At 34.6% G+C, this 20,439-nt stretch overlaps 3 protein-coding genes across 3 annotated transcripts; 1 reads left to right on the forward strand and 2 right to left on the reverse strand.

The window, feature by feature from the left end:
- Window positions 1-3,333: 3,333 nt before the first annotated feature.
- Window positions 3,334-7,299, reverse strand: LOC132121252 (glucose-6-phosphatase catalytic subunit 1-like). The gene is made up of 5 exons (XM_059530472.1): window positions 6,867-7,299; window positions 5,969-6,078; window positions 5,085-5,190; window positions 4,892-5,007; window positions 3,334-3,848 (listed from the first exon to the last, which is right to left on the reverse strand). Exons 1-5 carry the CDS (start codon window positions 7,082-7,084, stop codon window positions 3,337-3,339), a joined length of 1,062 nt encoding a protein of 353 aa, XP_059386455.1. The 5' UTR covers window positions 7,085-7,299; the 3' UTR covers window positions 3,334-3,336.
- Window positions 7,300-9,600: 2,301 nt separating this feature from the next.
- Window positions 9,601-13,543, forward strand: LOC132121253 (glucose-6-phosphatase catalytic subunit 1-like). Its single transcript, XM_059530473.1, has 5 exons — window positions 9,601-9,893; window positions 9,977-10,086; window positions 10,187-10,295; window positions 11,850-11,965; window positions 12,762-13,543. Exons 1-5 carry the CDS (start codon window positions 9,664-9,666, stop codon window positions 13,262-13,264), a joined length of 1,068 nt encoding a protein of 355 aa, XP_059386456.1. The 5' UTR covers window positions 9,601-9,663; the 3' UTR covers window positions 13,265-13,543.
- Window positions 13,544-13,908: 365 nt separating this feature from the next.
- aarsd1 (alanyl-tRNA synthetase domain containing 1) lies at window positions 13,909-19,695 on the reverse strand. Its single transcript, XM_059530474.1, has 12 exons — window positions 19,542-19,695; window positions 19,128-19,256; window positions 18,868-19,027; window positions 18,286-18,343; window positions 18,042-18,198; window positions 17,079-17,195; window positions 16,850-16,980; window positions 16,717-16,783; window positions 16,539-16,630; window positions 16,397-16,451; window positions 16,198-16,292; window positions 13,909-15,193 (listed from the first exon to the last, which is right to left on the reverse strand). Exons 1-12 carry the CDS (start codon window positions 19,578-19,580, stop codon window positions 15,055-15,057), a joined length of 1,239 nt encoding a protein of 412 aa, XP_059386457.1. The 5' UTR covers window positions 19,581-19,695; the 3' UTR covers window positions 13,909-15,054.
- Between the last annotated feature and the right edge of the window lie 744 nt (window positions 19,696-20,439).

A 20,439-nucleotide genomic window follows, 5' to 3' on the forward strand; every position in this document is an offset into this window, starting at 1 on the left:
AGAGGAAGAGACCCACTCAAGACTCTGTACTACAGTGATAAAATAAAAAAAAATGATAAGGAGGGAATGATTGCTGAGGTGGAAGCAAAACATCATATGATTACAGTGCAAGTGTATTGTGATTTCTTGAAGCATTTTTCAATTCTGTCATCATTCACTTACATTCATATCATTCCAAACCAGAATGACTTTCTTTCTTCTATAGAATACAAAATAAGATATTTGGAAGAATATGCTGGTTGTGCTTTTACATAAATCAACTTTTACAGTACAATGAATGGAGACTGAAGCTTTCAAGGACACAAAGCCAGCATAAATGTATTATGAAAGCAGCGAATCCATCTTGTGCACTGTATTCCAAAATTTGTACACATTATAATGTTTAAATGTTTTTAATGAAGCTGCTCACCAAGGCTGTATTTATTTGATCAAAAATACAGTAAAAACTTTTGTTTGAAAAAACTATTTTCTATTTTAATATATTTTGAAAAGAAATGTATTCCTATGATCAAAGTTGAATCTTCAGCGTCATTACTCCAGTCTTCATTGACACATGATACTTTCAGAAATCATTCTAATATGCTGATTTGCTGCTTAATTATTATTGCATAAAATTGCATCATCATTACAAATGTGCAATTACAAAATACATGACCTATTTCAATAGAAATGACATTAGTTTACCATAAATGCTTGTCATTGCATGGGGCAGTACACTTTAACTCTATTTCAAAAACAATGTAATCATGAATTGACATATAAAGATGTACTGATGTCCTACATAAGTGGGTCAGAAAACTAATTGCATTTGATATAAATTTAAACTAAAATACATTTATTGAATTGTAAATAACATGAAATTATTATTCAGCTCACACTGAAGTATATTCCTTTAAAGTATATCACTTTTTTATTAGTATTCTAATGTGTAGTTCTTTTTGACAAGAGTGCATGGAAGTACATCTCACCGTCTTAAAGAAGAAATAAAAGTTTTACAGGTTTGGCATGATATGAGGGTGCAAATAATGCAAGCATTTTTGCGTTTACTACTCTTTTTTTTTTTTTCAGCCAATGCATGGCCAAATAGCAACTGGTGCATTGTTTGGGACAGAACAGCGCTGTGTGAAGCACACGTACCACCTGTAACCTTCAGTAAGGAGTGAAAAACATTGATAAGGATGTTTGTGCAGTCTGTGATGTAACGGGCCGGACAGATTCTCCAGGCCACAAGCCGCATAAACAAAATGTTCTGAACTTTGGCCTACTACGCCCGTCACTAACCCTTACAGAAGAACACATTTTAAACATGTATAAGAGGGTAGAGAAAAGTAATTCAAGTTAATATTTAAAAGCAGAACTCAGAAGGAAAAATGAATCACTGTGAATATGAAAAAATGCTAAATAAATTTTTTGAAAACTCACTTTTTAAATACAATGCATTCATTTCTTTTCACATGGTGTAGGATTTACTTTTAAACACTTTTACTCAGAAACTACTAATACATTTAGCTATTAAACTTAAGAAACACTCAAGTAATACTTGTAAAAGTAATATTTTAAAGGCTAAAATACTATTTTGTTATAAAATGTAAAATAATGATTTTATTTACAAATTTTAAAAAATCTTTTTTCCAATGCACTACTGTAGGAAGCCTCTGCACCTGACTCACTGGAACTGGAAAAATGAACAGAGGCTTCGGTGATAAGTTTGAAAAGTATAAGTGAACCAGAAGCAAACACCACTGCAAACATTATTTCATTATGCAACATCATGTGCAGTTAAAGTAGTCAGTAAGTAAATCTGAAAGATATGCATGCATTCATTCAACTAAAAAAACAAAAACAAATCTATCCTAGACACAATATTTCATAATTAAAGTCATAAAAAGACACCAAGAGATATCCAACATTTATTACTGCATGCAATCTCTTATAATCTTAATATTTGAAGTAATACAATATAATTGAAAAATATATTTGAAAAATTAAAATATCCATTTCCAAAAAAAAAAAAAAATCCAATCTAATGAGAATCATTTGCTGTTCATCTAAAGCCAGTTTTTAGTTGGATATTAAAGTGTAGCTCCAAATAATACATAGATGAATGGTGCTATAAATCTTATATAAGTTATTGAGCTGAATGATCCCTTTAACATCCGTCATATGAACAATGTACAGAACCCAGCCTAATGTACAGAGCATGACTGAGGGACCTTTGAACGGAAGATGTGAATGAAAGTTAGTTAGTGAATGGACCAGCCGCCTTTAAAACCATTCACAGATAACAAGATATGCAGAGAGGAGCCATAATCTGAAGACTTGCCAACAACTAGCTCCATTTATCTGGGAGAGATCTGTTAAAGAGCTGATTACAGCCACATCAATTCACCAGAGTCATCACAGGCGGGAGGATTTCAAACCTTTCATGTTCAAAAGTTTCTAAAAGACAAGCTCATTATTGCATTAAAAGGATTCAATTCTTTAAAATGAATTATTAAGCAGTTTTCCATAATCTTTTATTATTTCTATAGCTTTTTGATCTGCAAATATTAGATTATTTCAGGCTGTAAAATGTCATATGGTGCAACTCCCAAAAATGTATGAATTATTATTATTATTCTATTATTATTCTTTATTAATGTATGAATAAAAAGAAAGATAAAAATAAAAATATTTCCTAATTTTTTTCATGAACAAATACATTTTCACTTGCTTTATGAAATGTATTGCAGAACATTTTTCAAAATATTTAAAAAAGTTTTTTTTTTTTATATTGCTGACCAACTTTTCATATTGGATATTGTTTCTAAATGACATACTGTAGGAAAAGACAAGAAAAAAACTCACTAAAAGGATGAAATGCTTGATGAAAGTTTTTTTTTCTCATAATTTTTTATTACGTAATATAGATTTTTTTCTTTTCTAATTATTTTTCACAAAACTGCTACACTGCTTATTGATATTTGAAAATCATTTGTATGCAATGATTGAGTCAAAGTCAATTAAATGATCACCAGAAAAATACCTATTATTAAAAAATAAAGTTTAGGTTGTGAAAGTAATGTGGTGCACCTCCCAAAAAATGATTTTTATGAATTAAAGATAAAAAAAAGAAACACACACACACACACATTAAATTTTAACAGTCATTACAAACATAAAAAAACCTTCAAAGATTCCATTTTCTTGAACCAATATGAATACAAAGTACATTTCTAAGATCTTTTCTTTCTCTCTCTCCTTTTAAATTGATATATGATATATTGAGGGCAGTTTTGCAGCTACCCACCCTGTACATGCCATATGAGGTATTTGCATTTAACTTGAAAATCAGCACTACATGTCCTTTTCATGCTTGCTTTTTGATGAAATCCAAAATATGACTCCAGGAATGAGTGCAGTGGGAAGCACCAAAGCCACAGCGCTCTTGCAGAATGACAGAAAGTAGAAAAGTAACTTGTTGCTTGAGGAAAACGTCATCTTGTCCAGGAGCTGCAGCAGCACCAATGACACGCCGATGCATCCTGTCCTGACGGAGACGCTGCCGTGATTCTGGCCTGCTGTTTGATTGTAGCCTGCCAGGTGGAGACCAAGCCCCAGACCAAAAAGTGTGCCCATGTTCCTCAGCAGGCTGGCGAAGGGGGTGCTGTCCAAAAGGACCCAATCTGGATTGATGCACCATTTCTGGGCTTTAGCCAATGTCCACAGAAGATCCACACCCACAGCTTTCAGAAGCACATAAAAACCCACCGCGAAAAAGAGCAGGTACAGAGTCACGCAGACGTACTTCTTCAGAGTAGCGCTGTAGATCCACTGCACTCTGGAAAATATTTCTGCTACAATTATACCTGGGAATAAAAGACCATCTGTGTGAGCACTGATGCACTATATAAAGTGGATAGAGTTGTGCTCATTTTCATTCTGCTTTTCCAAATTGTAAATAAAACAGATATTATTGTAGTAGGTTTTACATGAAAGGTTCTGTTTTAGTCTTTCACTTTCAAAATTTCATGTTTAATGTTACTTGCATTTAATTTTTAATGTTAGTGAAATTTACAAGCAATTTATGAGTACAAATCGTTTAAAAATAAATCCTACACCAAATCTCTTTCAGATGAGCATGTTTTTAATTTCTGAATTAAAAGTCGTTTTGATATTTATTTTGGGGGCCATAAAAGATAAATACATAAAATAAAATAAATACATAAAAAAACAAGAAAGAAAATAAATAAATAAAAATAAATAAAAGAAACGCCAAAATACTGTATTATTATTTCTAAGAAAATTATTTTAATACAACTGCTTCATTCCTTAATAATAAATATAAAATAATATATATTGAAAATATTTTTTATTAAGAAATGTTATATTTAACTAAAAAGTTATTGAAGTAAAATAAACATTAACTAATATAAAATAAAATGTAAACATCTAAGATGTTGAAACGAACTGAAATACTGTACATTAATACAATACATTAAATACATTACTAAAACCTACAAAGGAAAAAACTTTAAAGTAGAAAATAGAAGACAAAACTATGTATATATATATATATATATATATATATATATATATATATATATATACATATCTTTTTATTTAATCTACATTACAAATTTATACAAAAAATACTTATAATAATAAAATTATTTTTTAAATAATGATTGAGATGTGTACACTCGCATGTATTCAAGGCATAACATTTAATGTTTTACCTAACTGTTACACCACATGACATTTTGACATTAGAAAGGTCTAAAATGGAATACAATTCTTTCTAAACCAACATGTACAGAAAGAGTACATTTAAAATTGTATTTTTTTGCATGTTGAACACACTCACTGAACATGCATCACTGCACCCCATATAAAAAAAGAAGATATCTACCTGAAATAACTCCACTGATAACTTGGTGTGGGAAATGGGCTGCCAGATAGACTCTAGACATGCACACCAGTAACTCCACCAAACCCAGAAGCATCCAGAGCATCAGCTGCAAAAATCTGAAGGCAGGCGTTGTATTAAAATTATACATTATATTATTTCTTTAGATGATCAAGCACAGGTGTCTCAAACTCACCTATATTGTAAAGGAGGTGGTTTTCTTTCAGCGACAATGGAAAGCACTGCTGTAACCATCACATACCCAACACCCGCAGAACCCATGGCGTGACCCGACGGGCTTCCTGCCAGGCGAGAACCAAACACACACTGGTGAACACAGGGCGAAATTTAAACAAACATGAATTATAATAACAGATTAGAAATATCAAATCAGAGATTGTGAGGTGCGATTGATTAGACAGCTGTACAGGAGCCTAAACTGGTCTGCTGGTTTCTCAGTCTTGGACACTTGTCAGACTGGGAGACCAGCTAAATCCAGCTTAAACAAGATAAGACCAGCAAACCAGCCTAGGCAAAATACCAGCAGCTATTTAGATAAAATATCAGTTCAGGACATGTCATTTATGGGCCTTTTTAATTGATACAGGGTACTATTTCAGGTCAAGAATGAATGGATACTTGCCAACATGTGTAATATTAGTAGTAAGTAACACATATGACTTCATTCAAAGGCGGCCCTTCAACTGGAACACTACGATAACCAGAGGCAGATCCGTTTCCACATGAAAGATTAAAACTGCTACCTTGCTTAAATTGCATAACTACCCATTTAGAGATAGCAGGTTTTAATTGGAGATTCATACACAACATAATGAATGTAATAAGAAGGGGTTTTAATATTCAATCAACCATGGCTTATTTGTGAAGTAAACCCCAAAAGATTAGGCTACTTACAGACATGAAATGATGATTTATAGTTGAAATAAGTTTATTTTGTGAGTTAAAAAGATTCTGTAGAGTAAAAAGCCATTATACAAACCCGTTTGACCACAAAAGGCTGTGACAGACCCATCAGAATCAAGTATTTCAGATAGTTGTGCAATAAATACTGTAATATACCTGGTCCAGTTTCACATGTGATGGAGAATTGCTGCAGTTCAGGACGTTTTAGAGGACCATAAAACCTAGTCTCATGTACCCACCAGTACGGCCTCTCACCGAATAGCACCCTATGAATATATCATAAAATAATATGGAAATGCATCATTAAAAATCATTTGTTTTAATTGTAAAGGAAAGAAAACATGCAGCATAATAATAATAATAATAATAACAATTCATTTAAATAAAATAATATAACATAATATAAAACATACTCCAATATATGTTTTTTCTTCACCTTGAAATATATATTTTTTAAAGTGTAATAAATTGGATGAATTGCATTATCAGAAATATAATAAATTTAATGATCAAGTTAAGCATTAATATTTAAATGATTTGTTTATATTTATTCATTATAAATCATTAAATTGTGTTCTATGTTTTCGTTGTGCTGTAATATTTCATTTATATTATATCTGATAATTCCCCTATTTATTTTCTAAATAATTATTTCTTGAAATTTATCTTTTTTTTCACGGTGTAATAAAATTGGTGGAAACTACTGGAAATATTATAAATTAAATTATCAATTAAAAATGAGTTATTTCTAATAATATTAAACTTGATTTATATATGTTATTACATAAACATTAATAAAATAATTGTGTTCAATGTATTATTTGTGCTGCAGTATTTAAGTTATTATATTTTTGATAATGCACCGCTTTATTAGACCATAAAACTAATATGTTTATTCCACATGTTATTTGCCATTACTTAATCTTATTTGTGAAGTTTACTAGCAATTTCTGAGTGCAAATTGGTTCCAAGTAATTTTTTTTTCATCGAGCATAATTATCCTGTTTATTTCTATCTCAGGGATTAACAATACACAAACTGATGAGCATCTCACCACTTCAGGACGAGGTTCAGCCAGTCTCCAACCACAGCCACCCAGATGAGTTTAACACCTATGTCTCTGCGCAGATGAAACCAGATGGGAAAAAACACAAAGAACGTGGTGTGGAGATCGGCCACAGAGGACACCCACTGAAACAGATTCTCGTAGTCCACGTACTCCGTCTGCAAATGGATGGCTAGGTTCACTCCCCAGCTGTGGAGCAGGTCCATCTCTGCAGTCTGAGATCGGGACGGTCACCCTGCAAATGTGGAGGGCAGACACAGGGCACAGGAATGGGGATCAAACTGCAGATACGAAGGCAGCCTGCCAGGCTTCATCCAACCATTTCTTTTCTAGTTGGACTTTATTCAAGGCTAGATGGATTGGTTTTGTTTGCATGTTGACTGGAGAAGTCAGAGGCCCTCGATTTCAGGACCTTTCACCTGTGATGACGCTGATGGGACATATGCTGATAATATGCTGAGTGGACAGACTGATTAGGTTTGTGACGTCACTGGAATGATACATTTAATACAAATATTCTTTTTTTTTTAAATGGTTTTAATGGTTCTGTCTGGCTTTTGATCATTTGTCAATCGGCAAATGGGAAAAAGAATGAAGCATACTGTCCTGCATGACTACTTCATTGATCCATTTGTGTTCTGACTTGAGACATTTAGTTTTGGTGTACTTCATGGTATTGTTTCTTACAAACAAATGTTTTAAGAACATTGGGCTTTGCTTAAGCATAATATAGGCATATTTCTAAAGTTTAATATACTTTAAAAGAATATACTTGCATGCAAATTGAATGTAATGTTCAACGCCATTCGCCAGCCTGTTGAGGAACATGCGCACCCTGTTTTTTTTAAAACATACTTTTAAGATTTTAGGTACACTATAAGTTCGCATTCTAAGGAAGCTCATTTACGCCACTGAATAAAAAATAAAACAAATTGCGACTTTTTAACTCAAAATTCTGACTTTTTTCTCCGAATTGCGAGTTTGACAATGTCTGACAATTCTAAGAAATAGACAGATTTCTAATTCTAAGAAACTGACAATTCTAAGAAATAAAGTCAGCATTGTGAAATAAAAAAGTTTTTTCGTCTCACAATTGCGAGTTTATGTGCCGCAATTCTGACTTTCTTTTTTTCTCGCAATTACGAGTTCGTATCTCACAATTATTACTTTTTTCTCAGAATTGCGAGTTATAAAGTCAGAATTGCGAGATATAAACTCGCAATTCCGAGAAAAAACAGTCATAATTGCGAGTTTATATCTTGTAATTCTGAATTTATAACTTGCAATTGCGAGAAAAAAAGTCAGAATTGTGAGATAAAAAAAATGCAGTTCCATAGCATTCAATACAATTAAGCACATTTCTTTTTCACAAGGGTTTGGATTTGGGGAAGTGTGTGAGGGCCCCACTTTTGTCTTGGCACCAAAATATAATAGAAACATGGGAGTGGGCTATTTTGATTAGCATACTGAAAAGTGACCAATCCAAAATCGTTGCAGGGCGTTTTGTACCAGCAAACACCATTTTCTTCTATTCTGTGCGAAGATGATCTGTAAGCAATTGGAAAGATGAACAAACAGTACAAGTATCAGCAACAACTGACTAACAACTAACAACAGCTATGCTTGTCATTTAAGCATCAGTGATCAATGTAATGATTGATTCGCTTATGTAACACACATGTAAACAAACCAATTCAATGCAAATCAGCAAGTACCTATGTAAGCAGTCTGAGAGCAACAGGTTCCCATAACACCGAGATTATCTTCTAAATAGGATTCCCCTGTTTTGTTTGGGTACACTTTTGCCCTAATTTTTCCAAAAGTCAAAAATGACGAAGGCCTATAAAATAATCACAACACGTGCTTGTTTTGACAAACTAAATAAATAAAATAAACTTGCTTTACAATAGGACATAATTTAAATTGTAAAGTATTTACACTTGTAATATTGTATTATGATGATTTAAATGAACAAAAAAGGACTTAAGAGTAACATTTATACACAATTAGGTAACATTTTAATATTAAATTCATGCATTGAGCAGATGCTTTTATCCAATGCAACTTACGGTGCATTCAGGCTAACATTTTTTACCTAATGTGTTTCCTGGGAATTGAACCCACAACCCTTTGCGCTGCTAACGCAATGCTCTACCACTGAGCCACAGGAACCCATAATAAATATATAATAACACATAAATATAGATAAATATGGAATAATGCAAACCTTAGGATTCATTTTCTTTATGTAACAAATTAATATTTCATTTGTAAGAATCGCTCATAGCCTAATGTTTTATAAATCATGTAAATAGACATTTTGATCAAATTTCTAATATTAATAGACATATTTATGTCTTGTTATTAGTAAATACATTTGTATATATATTAGTACACTATATATATATATATATATATATATATATATATATATATATATATATATATATATAAAATTGGATATATTTAGAAATAGAGTTACAGATGTCGACAGAGGTTGGATGTGTTTCTGAGGTCACAGGTTAGTTCAGTGATTCACTGCTACGTCTTTTCTATGTCCTTTTTCTCCTGAACTTGTTTGTATGTTATCTCTTCTGACAGGACACACACAGTCTTTTTTTTCTGTTCCACTCTGTGTTTTATTACACATGTGCAAGGTTCAAAGATCGTTTTGTCCATGCGTTCTGGTGGTGGGCCTGCTAGTATAAAAACCAGAGGCAGGCGCTGGAGGACTACCACTCTTGACTAGCTCTACAACACATAGGGCCTTAGAGAAAGTCTAAACATGAATGCTGTGATGGACACAGTGCACGGGTTTGGCGTGAGTAGCACCCAATACCTGCAGACCCATTACAAAGATGCCCAAGGATGGTTTCTTTTCGTCTCCTTTGCGGCAGATCTGAGGAACACCTTCTTCATCTTCTTTCCCATCTGGTTTCATCTGAAAGAATCAGTCGGGATCAAGCTCGTCTGGGTGGCTGTGATAGGAGACTGGCTCAATCTGGTCTTCAAATGGTAAGCAAAAGGACCAATAACGTTTTTACTGTCAAATGATATCATATATTGAATTTTAATGTAGTTCTATTTATCTATTTAAGGATACTGTTTGGAGAACGTCCTTACTGGTGGGTCCATGAGACTTCTTACTACATCAACGGCTCAGCGCCACATATTGAGCAGTATCCCATGACCTGTGAGACTGGCCCAGGTGCGTCCTTCTCCTCTAAAGTACCATACTAATCCACTTATCACCTGTTCCATCATACATCAAAAGAGCACTTTGATCACTTAGCTGCTTCTTGATGCAGGAAGCCCATCTGGTCATGCTATGGGGGCCGCTGGTGTTTACTACGCATTGGTCACTTCAATCCTTGCCATAATGCTGAGCAAAGAGAAGAAAACCTCATCTAAGAGCCTGTAAGTCAATCTTTATCACAATTAGGCTATTTTAACACCGCTTCCATTTCAAGATACAGGTCCTTCTCAAAAGATTAGCATATTGTGATAAAAGTTCATTATTTTCCATAATGTAATGATAAAAATTAAACTTTCATATATTTTAGATTCATTGCACACCAACTGAAATATTTCAGGTCTTTTATTGTTTTAATACTGATGATTTTGGCATACAGCTCATGAAAACCCAAAATTCCTATCTCAAAAAATTAGCATATCATGAAAAGGTTCTCTAAACAAGCTATTAACCTAATCATCTGAATCAACTAATTAACTCTAACCACCTGCAAAAAATTCCTGAGGCTTTTAGAGGGTAAGACACAGAAAGAAATTTCTGAACGAACAGGCTGTTCCCAGAGTGCTGTATCAAGGCACCTCAGTGGGAAGTCTGTGGGAAGGAAAAAGTGTGGCAAAAAACGCTGCACAACGAGAAGAGGTGACCGGACCCTGAGGAAGATTGTGGAGAAGGACCGATTCCAGACCTTGGGGGACCTGCGGAAGCAGTGGACTGAGTCTGGAGTAGAAACATCCAGAGCCACCATGCACAGGCGTGTGCAGGAAATGGGCTACAGAGAAGCAGCACTGGACTGTTGCTCAGTGGTCCAAAGTACTTTTTTCGGATGAAAGCAAATTTTGCATGTCATTCGGAAATCAAGGTGCCAGAGTCTGGAGGAAGACTGGGGAGAAGGAAATGCCAAAATGCCTGAAGTCCAGTGTCAAATACCCACAGTCAGTGATGGTCTGGGGTGCCATGTCAGCTGCTGGTGTTGGTCCACTGTGTTTTATCAAGGGCAGGGTCAATGCAGCTAGCTATCAGGAGATTTTGGAGCACTTCATGCTTCCATCTGCTGAAAAGCTTTATGGAGATGAAGATTTCGTTTTTCAGCACGACCTGGCACCTGCGCACAGTGCCAAAACCACTGGTAAATGGTTTACTGACCATGGTATTACTGTGCTCAATTGGCCTGCCAACTCTCCTGACCTGAACCCCATAGAGAATCTGTGGGATATTGTGAAGAGAAAGTTAAGAGACGCAAGACCCAACACTCTGGATGAGCTTAAGGCCGCTATCGAAGCATCCTGGGCCTCCATAACACCACAGCAGTGCCACAGGCTGATTGCCTCCATGCCACGCCGCATTGAAGCAGTCATTTCTGCAAAAGGATTCCCGACCAAGTATTCCGTGCATAACTGAACATAATTATTTGAAGGTTGACTTTTTTTGTATTAAAAACACTTTTCTTTTATTGGTCGGATGAAATATGCTAATTTTTTGAGATAGGAATTTTGGGTTTTCATGAGCTGTATGCCAAAATCATCAGTATTAAAACAATAAAAGACCTGAAATATTTCAGTTGGTGTGCAATGAATCTAAAATATATGAGAGTTTAATTTTTATCATTACATTATGGAAAATAATGAACTTTTATCACTATAAGCAAATTCTTTGAGAAGGACCTGTAGATAGTTGCCTCTGCAATATTTTTTATGATGTTCTATCTGTTTTTCAATCAGATACTTGCGTGTTTCACTTTGGACGCTCTTCTGGACGATCCAGGTCTGTGTTTGTCTCTCTCGAGTCTTCATCGCCGCTCATTTCCCACATCAAGTTTTCATGGGAGTTATTTCAGGTAAGCAGTTCAGAAAACCATCATTTAAAACATTGGTTTTCTAATTTAATATATTTAAATATGTAATGTTTTCTTGAGATGCAAAGCTGAATTTTCAGCATCTTTACTCCAGTCCTCAGTGTCACATGATACTTCAGAAATAATTCTAATATGCTGATTTGCTGCTCGGGAAACATTTATTATTATCAGGGTTTTACTGCTTAATATTTTTCTGGAGACTGTGATACACTACCATTCAAAAGTTTGGGTAAGAAAAAAAAATTATAATAATTTTATTCAGCGATGATGCATTAAACTGTTCAAAAGGGACAGTAAAAACATGTAATATTACAAAATATTTATATAATTTTTTTTAATGCTTTCTATTCATCAAGAATCCTACAAAACATGCATCAGTTTCCACAAATATTAAGTAGAAAAACTTATTTTTTCATATTATATATTACTATATTAAGAACCATTATAAATTAATTAAAATGTATTAATTGAGCACCAGTAATAATGGATAATAACTGAGCAGCATATCAGCATATTAAGAGTGATATATGAAGGATGCTCAAAATTCAGCTTTGCGTCATGGGAATAAATGACATTTTAAAATAGAAAACACTTATATCACAGTATTAATGCAGCCTTGGCGAGAATAAGAAACTTCTTTTAAAAAAAAACACACACACACACACAAATCGCAATTAGTCTTAACTTTTGACTAGTAGTGTACCTGTTAAGGAGCATTACAATTTTAAAAATGTCTTCGAGGTAATAAAATAAATTAATTTGTTCTTGTTTTTCACAGGCATGATTGTTGCGGAGGCCTTCAACAGACAGAAATGGATCTACGGTGCCAGTCTAAAGAATTACTTCAACATCACAGTGTTCCTGCTCTCATTTGCGGTGGGCTTGTACCTGCTGCTCAAAGCTCTGGGTGTGGATCTGCTGTGGACGCTTGAGAAAGCCCAGCGGTGGTGCGTCAATCCAGCCTGGGTCCATTTGGACACCACGCCGTTCGCCAGCCTGTTGAGGAACATGGGCACCCTGTTTGGTCTGGGACTCGGCCTACACTCCCCACTGTACACGGAAAGCAAGAAGAGCAGCAGCGCTCGAGTCAGGATGGCCTGTATCGTCGCCTCTCTGTCTCTGCTGCATCTCTTCGATACCATCAAGCCTCCCACACACACGGCTGCCCTCTTCTACCTGCTGTCTTTCTGCAAGAGCGCCACCGTTCCGCTCGTCACGGTCAGCATCACCCCATACTGCATGTCCGGAGCCCTCAGTTTACAAAGCAAAAAACAGCTTTAAGCTGGAAAAGAAACCGCACAAGACTGTGAGCAATTACACAACTATTTACAGTATTCCAAACTAGCGTGTTTTTCATAGTTCATCCCATCAGTTGAAGAAGCACTGCCAGTGAACAACTTGCCTGTTTAAATGGGATGCAGATACTTAGTTTAAATTAAGCACTGTTATATAACATTAAGGTGAAACGTTGTGCGAGATAAAGATTTGTAGAGTTTTAGTATTTTTTATCTTAGTGCCTTTGGATCTTCATGAAAAGGTCTGGCATTTGTGTTAAGTTCTTTTTTGAGAACTGAAATGATGAACTACAGTATATGTATAGGACGACAAATTTTGATGTATTTTCTGTAATTTTTTTTTTTTTTTTTTTACACACATTTTAAATACTTTGTACAAAAACACAAGGTTTGTTGACCCATAATGTATCAAGATTTTACGCTAAATTAAATTTAGAATGTATATATGGATGTATTTTAAAACTATTCATATTTGATGTAGTTAAAAACGTTTTTGAACAGTTTTAGCTGGAGTATTTATGTCACCCATAAACACATTTGATTAATTAAATCCACTACAATAAAACAGGTGTGAGTCAAGTGTGGACCTTATCTGAATTGCACTATAAATCCATAGCTTCAAAAACAATATCAACTGGAAGATTGTTTATTGGCACAAGCTCTGTGGTACATCATACAATAAAGTCTTCAATCAGCTTTATGTTGTGTGATCACTGGCCCAATAAAACAAAACTTCTGCTCTAAATGTCCACAGACTGATTTTCTCAGGTCTGTTTTGGTGACTTTAAATGTGAACAGTTCACCCACAAATAAACATAGTCATCATTTAAATTTTGTTCTGTTCAACATACATAGACATCCGAAGACTTGGATTATAGCACATGACATTATAGCACTTTTTTAGGAGAGAGCCAAAAACCTGATAAAATGTAATTGTATGGAAACGAGTGGCTTGAACATTCTGCAAAATATCTCTTTTCATATATCCATACACATCAACAAAAGTCATATGAATTTGGAATGACATGAGGTTGAGCAAACGATGACATAATTGTCAATTTCAGGTGAACTGTTCATTAAACTACTTTGACAAACAAAAGAAAAAAAGATGATACACAGCCCAGTGATTCAAAGCAGTATATTACATACACATATGCATACAGTATATTAAAGATGTCTTACTAGAACTGCTGCTTGTTTCTAATTCGAATACATTTATTTAGAGTTGTTTTTGTTTGCAATTATAATTACAAACCAGTTCAAGGGCTAATAAATAACCAATGAATTACGTGCATTATGAAGATTTCTGAAGGATTACTTCAAATGAACAATGCAAAAAATAAAACAATTTCAACTTCATAGGTCATGGAGTCATTCCATTCTGATCAAACGAAGACAAACATCAAACGACTCAATCATATAACCCTGAGTTGGTACTTATTACTATAATTATTACTAGTAAAATTATTTAAATGTGAAGGTCCAAAAAAATCACAAGCTGGCTTTGAAGCAACAAGTCAGAAGATTAATATACAGTATAACTAATATATCAACATACATTTTTCTTAAATTTGTATTTTTATAAATTTTTTTGTTGATGGACGGGAAAAATAGTTATGTGGTTCATCAAAAACATAAAAGGAGCCTCTATCAGCTGAAGGTGACTGTTTCATTGATTGCAACAAAATTATCTAGTTCTGATGCGTCGCAACATGAGGCATGTGTTTGGTGTAGACAGAGTCTGGATGATCACGACAGCACCTGTCTGCCGTCCTTTTATTCCTCTCCTGCGGTGAGTTTACAGCAGTGCTCCTTCAGTAAAGCCTCAGCTTCTGCTCTCTTCACCAAACTATTAGCTTTACCCTGGTAACGTCCAGCCTTTCCTGCTCCTTTACCCTGCAGCAGCTCTGACACCCTGCACACCATGACACAAACACAGGAGAATGTGTTTCAGAAGATTGCTACCTACTGGAAGAATCGCTGCACAACATAAATCTACATGCAACCTTGGAAAAATGTGAAAATTCAGTCATATTTAATATAGCATCATTCGCTTGACACTCATTCTCTAGAAGTCAGTAACGCCAAAGAAAAGGAATATTAGCAGAAAAAGTCAAAGTAGTACCAAGTAAACTTGATGGAAGAACTGAATTCAGTTGTTTCTGTGTTATGTCTATGTAACTCTTTTCTTTTCATGTCAGTGTATTATTGTGGTATCAAATATCTGAGATGTGAAAGTCACTTTACATGCAGACTGACAGTATTTGCTTGTCTAAGTGGCTGGTTCTTGCTCAGATTAAGCTGTCTCTATTAACCCTATGAAGCCTACTGTATCATATTTGATATGCAAATTTCTAAGGCCTGTAAATGATCAAAATGACCAAAACAAAATTTTTATATTGTTAGTTATGTTGGAAGATGAAAATTTACTGGACTTTACTTGATTGTCCATACATAATTTTAAAATGCAAGTATCACATGAGATACATGAGGCTTTTGAGGAATGCTTATCTCTCAGTTATCATTACATTACATTATATATTTTGACCCCACAACTAAAAACTACAGAGCTTTGATCATAAAACTGAACATTAAAAAATCATCTTAGACTGTAAATCTCAGCAACTGCACAAAATTAAATTTTTTGCTTAGTTTGGGCCTCTGAATAAATGTTTTTTCTTCCTCGAGTATGAGCTCCATATTCTTACCATATCACATCATGAGCCATAAAAGCCTGATGTACTAAAATTGATTAAATAAAAAACACATTAAAATATATGTTTTCTAGACTTTGTGAAAATTTTACATAAAGTATTCCATTTAAACAATTTAGATTTTGCTTACTATTATTAAATATGTCAGGCTTCACAGGGTTAAAAATTGGCAGAACGAGAGGGAATAAACTATCATGGGTCTCACCGAGGTCCCACTTCAGTGACAATATTCTCAGGCCCAGCGAGCAGGAACAGTCCTGCACCCTTCTCCTCGCCCACGGTCAGAAAGATCACCGTGTCCTACACAAACACAGCAATGACAGAATAAACCACGCTCCAACCTCCAGAACCTGAGAATAACAATGCGAATACATTCCGTTCAATGTATAAAAGATGTGCTTCACCTGAAATCCAATTTCATTCGCGATGATGTTCATGAACTCATTATCACCGTCTTTACTGTGAAAACAACAAGGCTTATTTTTGACCAACTTGGGCTCGATTTTTGAATCGACTAAAGGCTTCAAAAGAAGAAGTCAAACACACTTGTGCATGCTGAAGAAATTTCCTCTGTCCGGTTTGTTTTTGAAGTTCTGCGCTATCAGAACAGCCATTTCCCTCAGGATGATTAGATTACTCTGTCAGAGGAACATAAAGGGTAATGAATAATAACTGCAAAAGTGAAAGATTAATCCTGTAGAATAAAGGTTCTACAGTACGTTACCTTCTGAAGACGTTTGACCGTCTTCTGTAGCTTGTCCACAGCATCAACATGCTCATCTGCCCCTGTCCTAATAAACCACAACGTTTAGTTCATGCTAGAAGAAAAGCAGACAGGTCACTTGACTCGAACTCACTTGAGAAGGCCGGTCAGTGATTTTTCAATGCTGTAACTCTTTTCAGCATATTTGAGCACTCTGTTGCCAGCTATGAAGATCAGATTGGTTTTATTCTTCTTCCCTTTTTCGGTCCCCAAAATCTTTATAACCTAAGGAGAATTGTTTTTGAGAGATTAAACAGTAGAATAGCTCTGATTAAGAGACTAAAATCACCAGGTTAAGGTAAGATAAGGAGAGGAGGGCAGACCTGAAGGTGACTGAGGTTGGACACATGAGTCCCACAGCACATGTTAGCATCTACACCCTCAATGTCAACGATTCTGATGGGACCGGCAGGGTCATCAGGAAGGCCGCGGCTTCTCACCTGTACATGAGAAGAGCAAAAATTGGATTTGCTAGTGTTGTGCAAAAAAATCATTAAAAATGTATTTTAATATATTGTAATTTGCTGCATAACTTACATCAAAATAAAGGCAACTGAAAACAAAGAATGTTTTCACTGCTTATCTCAATATAAGATGGATTTTTAATTTCAGTTTTGTAGTTAGCTCAGTTTTCTATTGAGTCATTTCATATATTTATTATATTATTATCAGCAAGAATCCATTTATTCATTCAAAAGTTAAAGACGTTTATAATGTTATAAAAAAATTATATATTAAATAAATGTTCTTTTTAATCCTGAAATAAAAATGTATCATGGCTTCCACAAAACAGGACAACCCTTTTCAATACTGATAATAATGAGAAAGGTTTCTTGAGCATTAAATCAGCATATTAGAATGATTTCTGAAGGATCATGTGACACTAAATACTTTAGTATTGATGCTGAAAATTCAGCTTTGCATCACAGGAATAAATTATATTTTAAAATACATTCAAACAGAAAAAGAGATATTTTAAATTGAAAAATATTTTACAATATTACTCTGTTTGCTACATTTTTTATCAAATAAATCCACCCTTGGGAAGCATAAGAGACTTTCTTTTAAAAACAAATAAAAAATATTTATTATGTTTGAGCAACAGTGCATATTATACTTTTTCACTTTGAATTTATTTTATTCCGAATTATATTATTTTTTTGATTGAAAAGATTGAAAACTCACTTGTTCTGTAGTTTGGGTTGTACAACTTGAAGTGTGTAAATGTTACTGAAAATGTGATTCCTAAAAAGACTAAAAGCTGATTTCTGAAGGTGCACACATGCCTTCTCCACAGCAGGATCATCAATGGACAGGAGATTGACGGCGACTGGAACGTGTGCACGAATCTTCTCATTCACAGCAGCCTCCAAAGCCTCCATCTCTCCGGGCTTCACCGTGGCTGTGTCCAGCTCTATGCTGCTACGCTGACGTCCCAATTCCCTGAATCACAGCCAAGCCGAGTGGTTTCACATTCAGAAATCAAACGTATTTCCCAAATCATTTAACAGATCCTGCCAAAGCTCTTACCAAGAAGTAGTTTTGTAGCCAAACATTGTATCAGCCAAAGCTGTGATCAAGTGTTGACCTTTAAAAATGACAAAAAGCATGTGATGAAATTAGTTTAAGCTTGATTTAACCCTATAAAGCCTACTCTATCATATTTGATATGCATATTTCTAAGCCCTCTAAATGATCAACATCATCAAGTTTGCGGAAAAACCTGTTGCACACAATCTAGTAGATGCCTTATGTCATCTGATTGATAAATACTTTTTTATTTTATTTTTTTGTAAAAAAAAAAAAAGGCTGTGTGTGTGTGTGTGTTTTTTTTTTTTTTTTTTTTTTTGATTAGGCAACCATATAAATAACTTTTTTATTGTAAGTAATTACTGAATGGACTGAAGCAACTTAGGTTGATCCATATCATTCATCATTTTGTTCCTCTCACAATCATCAATGCATTGCATTGCATTATATGTTTTGCCCCCCAAAAATAAAAACTACAGAGCTTTGATCATAAAACTAAGCATTAAATGTCGTTTTACAAACACAATTGATTAGGAAATAGCAATAACTGATATTTACATCCATTACATAAGTAGTCCTTACCCGAGTGCTGCTGCATGTGGTCAAAGCGCCGTTCCCAGTCCAGTTTGATGTGCACCTCCTGACCCTCCTCCAGGGCAGAGCTGATGAAATGCACCGCATCTGGACCCTGTCTCAACACACGCAGGACACTGACACCTCCAACCGTCCCACGATCATCAGGCTGGACATGGAAAACAATAAGAAATCAAGCTCACGCAAGGAAAGGTATATTCAGGGATCGTTTACTTCTATTTACCTGCCATTAGAGAGGGGAAACTCACCTGTCCTCCACCCTCCGGAAACAGAATCGTGTCTTTCAGTTTCAGATTAAAGCCCTTCAGCTTTTCTTTCTTTCCGTTATTCTCTAGGGTTAATTCTGCAGGCACGCAAGACACTACACATGTGTCGAACTGTAAAAGGAAAATTGACAAACAACATGCCATGGACAGTGGACTTGAACTCTTGCAGTGACAAATGCATTTTTTAAAGTACCTTAAACTATGTTACTGTTAATATCAGCATGTGTAATTATTTTACATGAACTGTATATAACGAAGGAAATTCTCTGCAGCTGTCACTGTTGTACATGTGCTGTCACTGAAAACATTGTTCACACATTCAGATAATGTTCGACATTCATTGCTCAGGCGATACACACGCAGTGAAATATCATACAATCTGAAAAAGCCAAATACCTCTTGCATATAACTGTCCCTCTGACACTGGAAAGCCATGTTTCGACTAAATGTAAAGTACAAGTGATCGGTATTTGCTACAGTAAAACGCAACCGAAAGTTAAAAGATGGTCGTCGTTTTCAAAATAAAAGTCTTAAACAGTAACAGTAATTCAGTGTGTTACTTGCGGTGTCTTCATTTAAGAAATGTACTAGCAATTCCTGAGTGAAAATCGTTCCCTAGCATTGTCAAGCAAATCTTACTCCAGAAGTGTGAGTGTCAATGCATTAAACACAGAGGTGTAAAAAGTACTCCAATATTTTACTCAAGTGAAAGTACAAGTACTCAGTGAAAACTTTACTCAATTAAAAGTTCAAGTATCTGGTCAAAATCATACTTGAGTAAAAGTAAAAAAGTACAACTTTAAATTGTACTCAAGTATTAAAAAAGTAAAATAAATAAAATAACCCAAATTAAATAAAAATAATTAAAATACAAGGAAAGGGATTAAAAGGAAACTCCATCATTTCACCCTCATATACTTTATGACTTTCATTTATCAGATGAACACAAACTAAGAGTTTTAGACTAAAAAATAATAATTTCTCTTTATATAATGCAAGTGTATGGGACATCCAAAAATGACATTTCAAAAACTATACACAAAGAGAATGACAGTAACTCATGCAACCCCTCTTAATGAATCACTGTCTTCTTAAGTGAAACGATATGTAAGAAAAATACAAATACCAATATTTTAATATTGACTGTCATGTTCACTTTGTGTGGTTTCTGAAGTGGTCCTGTCCCCTTGGATTATATGGACTAAAAATCTTTGCTTGTGTTCATGTGAAGAAAGAAAGTCATAAAACATCTGGGATGACAGAGGTTCAGTAAATGGTGAGAGAATTTTCATTT

This window comes from Carassius carassius, chromosome 39 (assembly GCF_963082965.1).
Source record: "Carassius carassius chromosome 39, fCarCar2.1, whole genome shotgun sequence".
Taxonomy (NCBI): domain Eukaryota; kingdom Metazoa; phylum Chordata; class Actinopteri; order Cypriniformes; family Cyprinidae; genus Carassius; species Carassius carassius.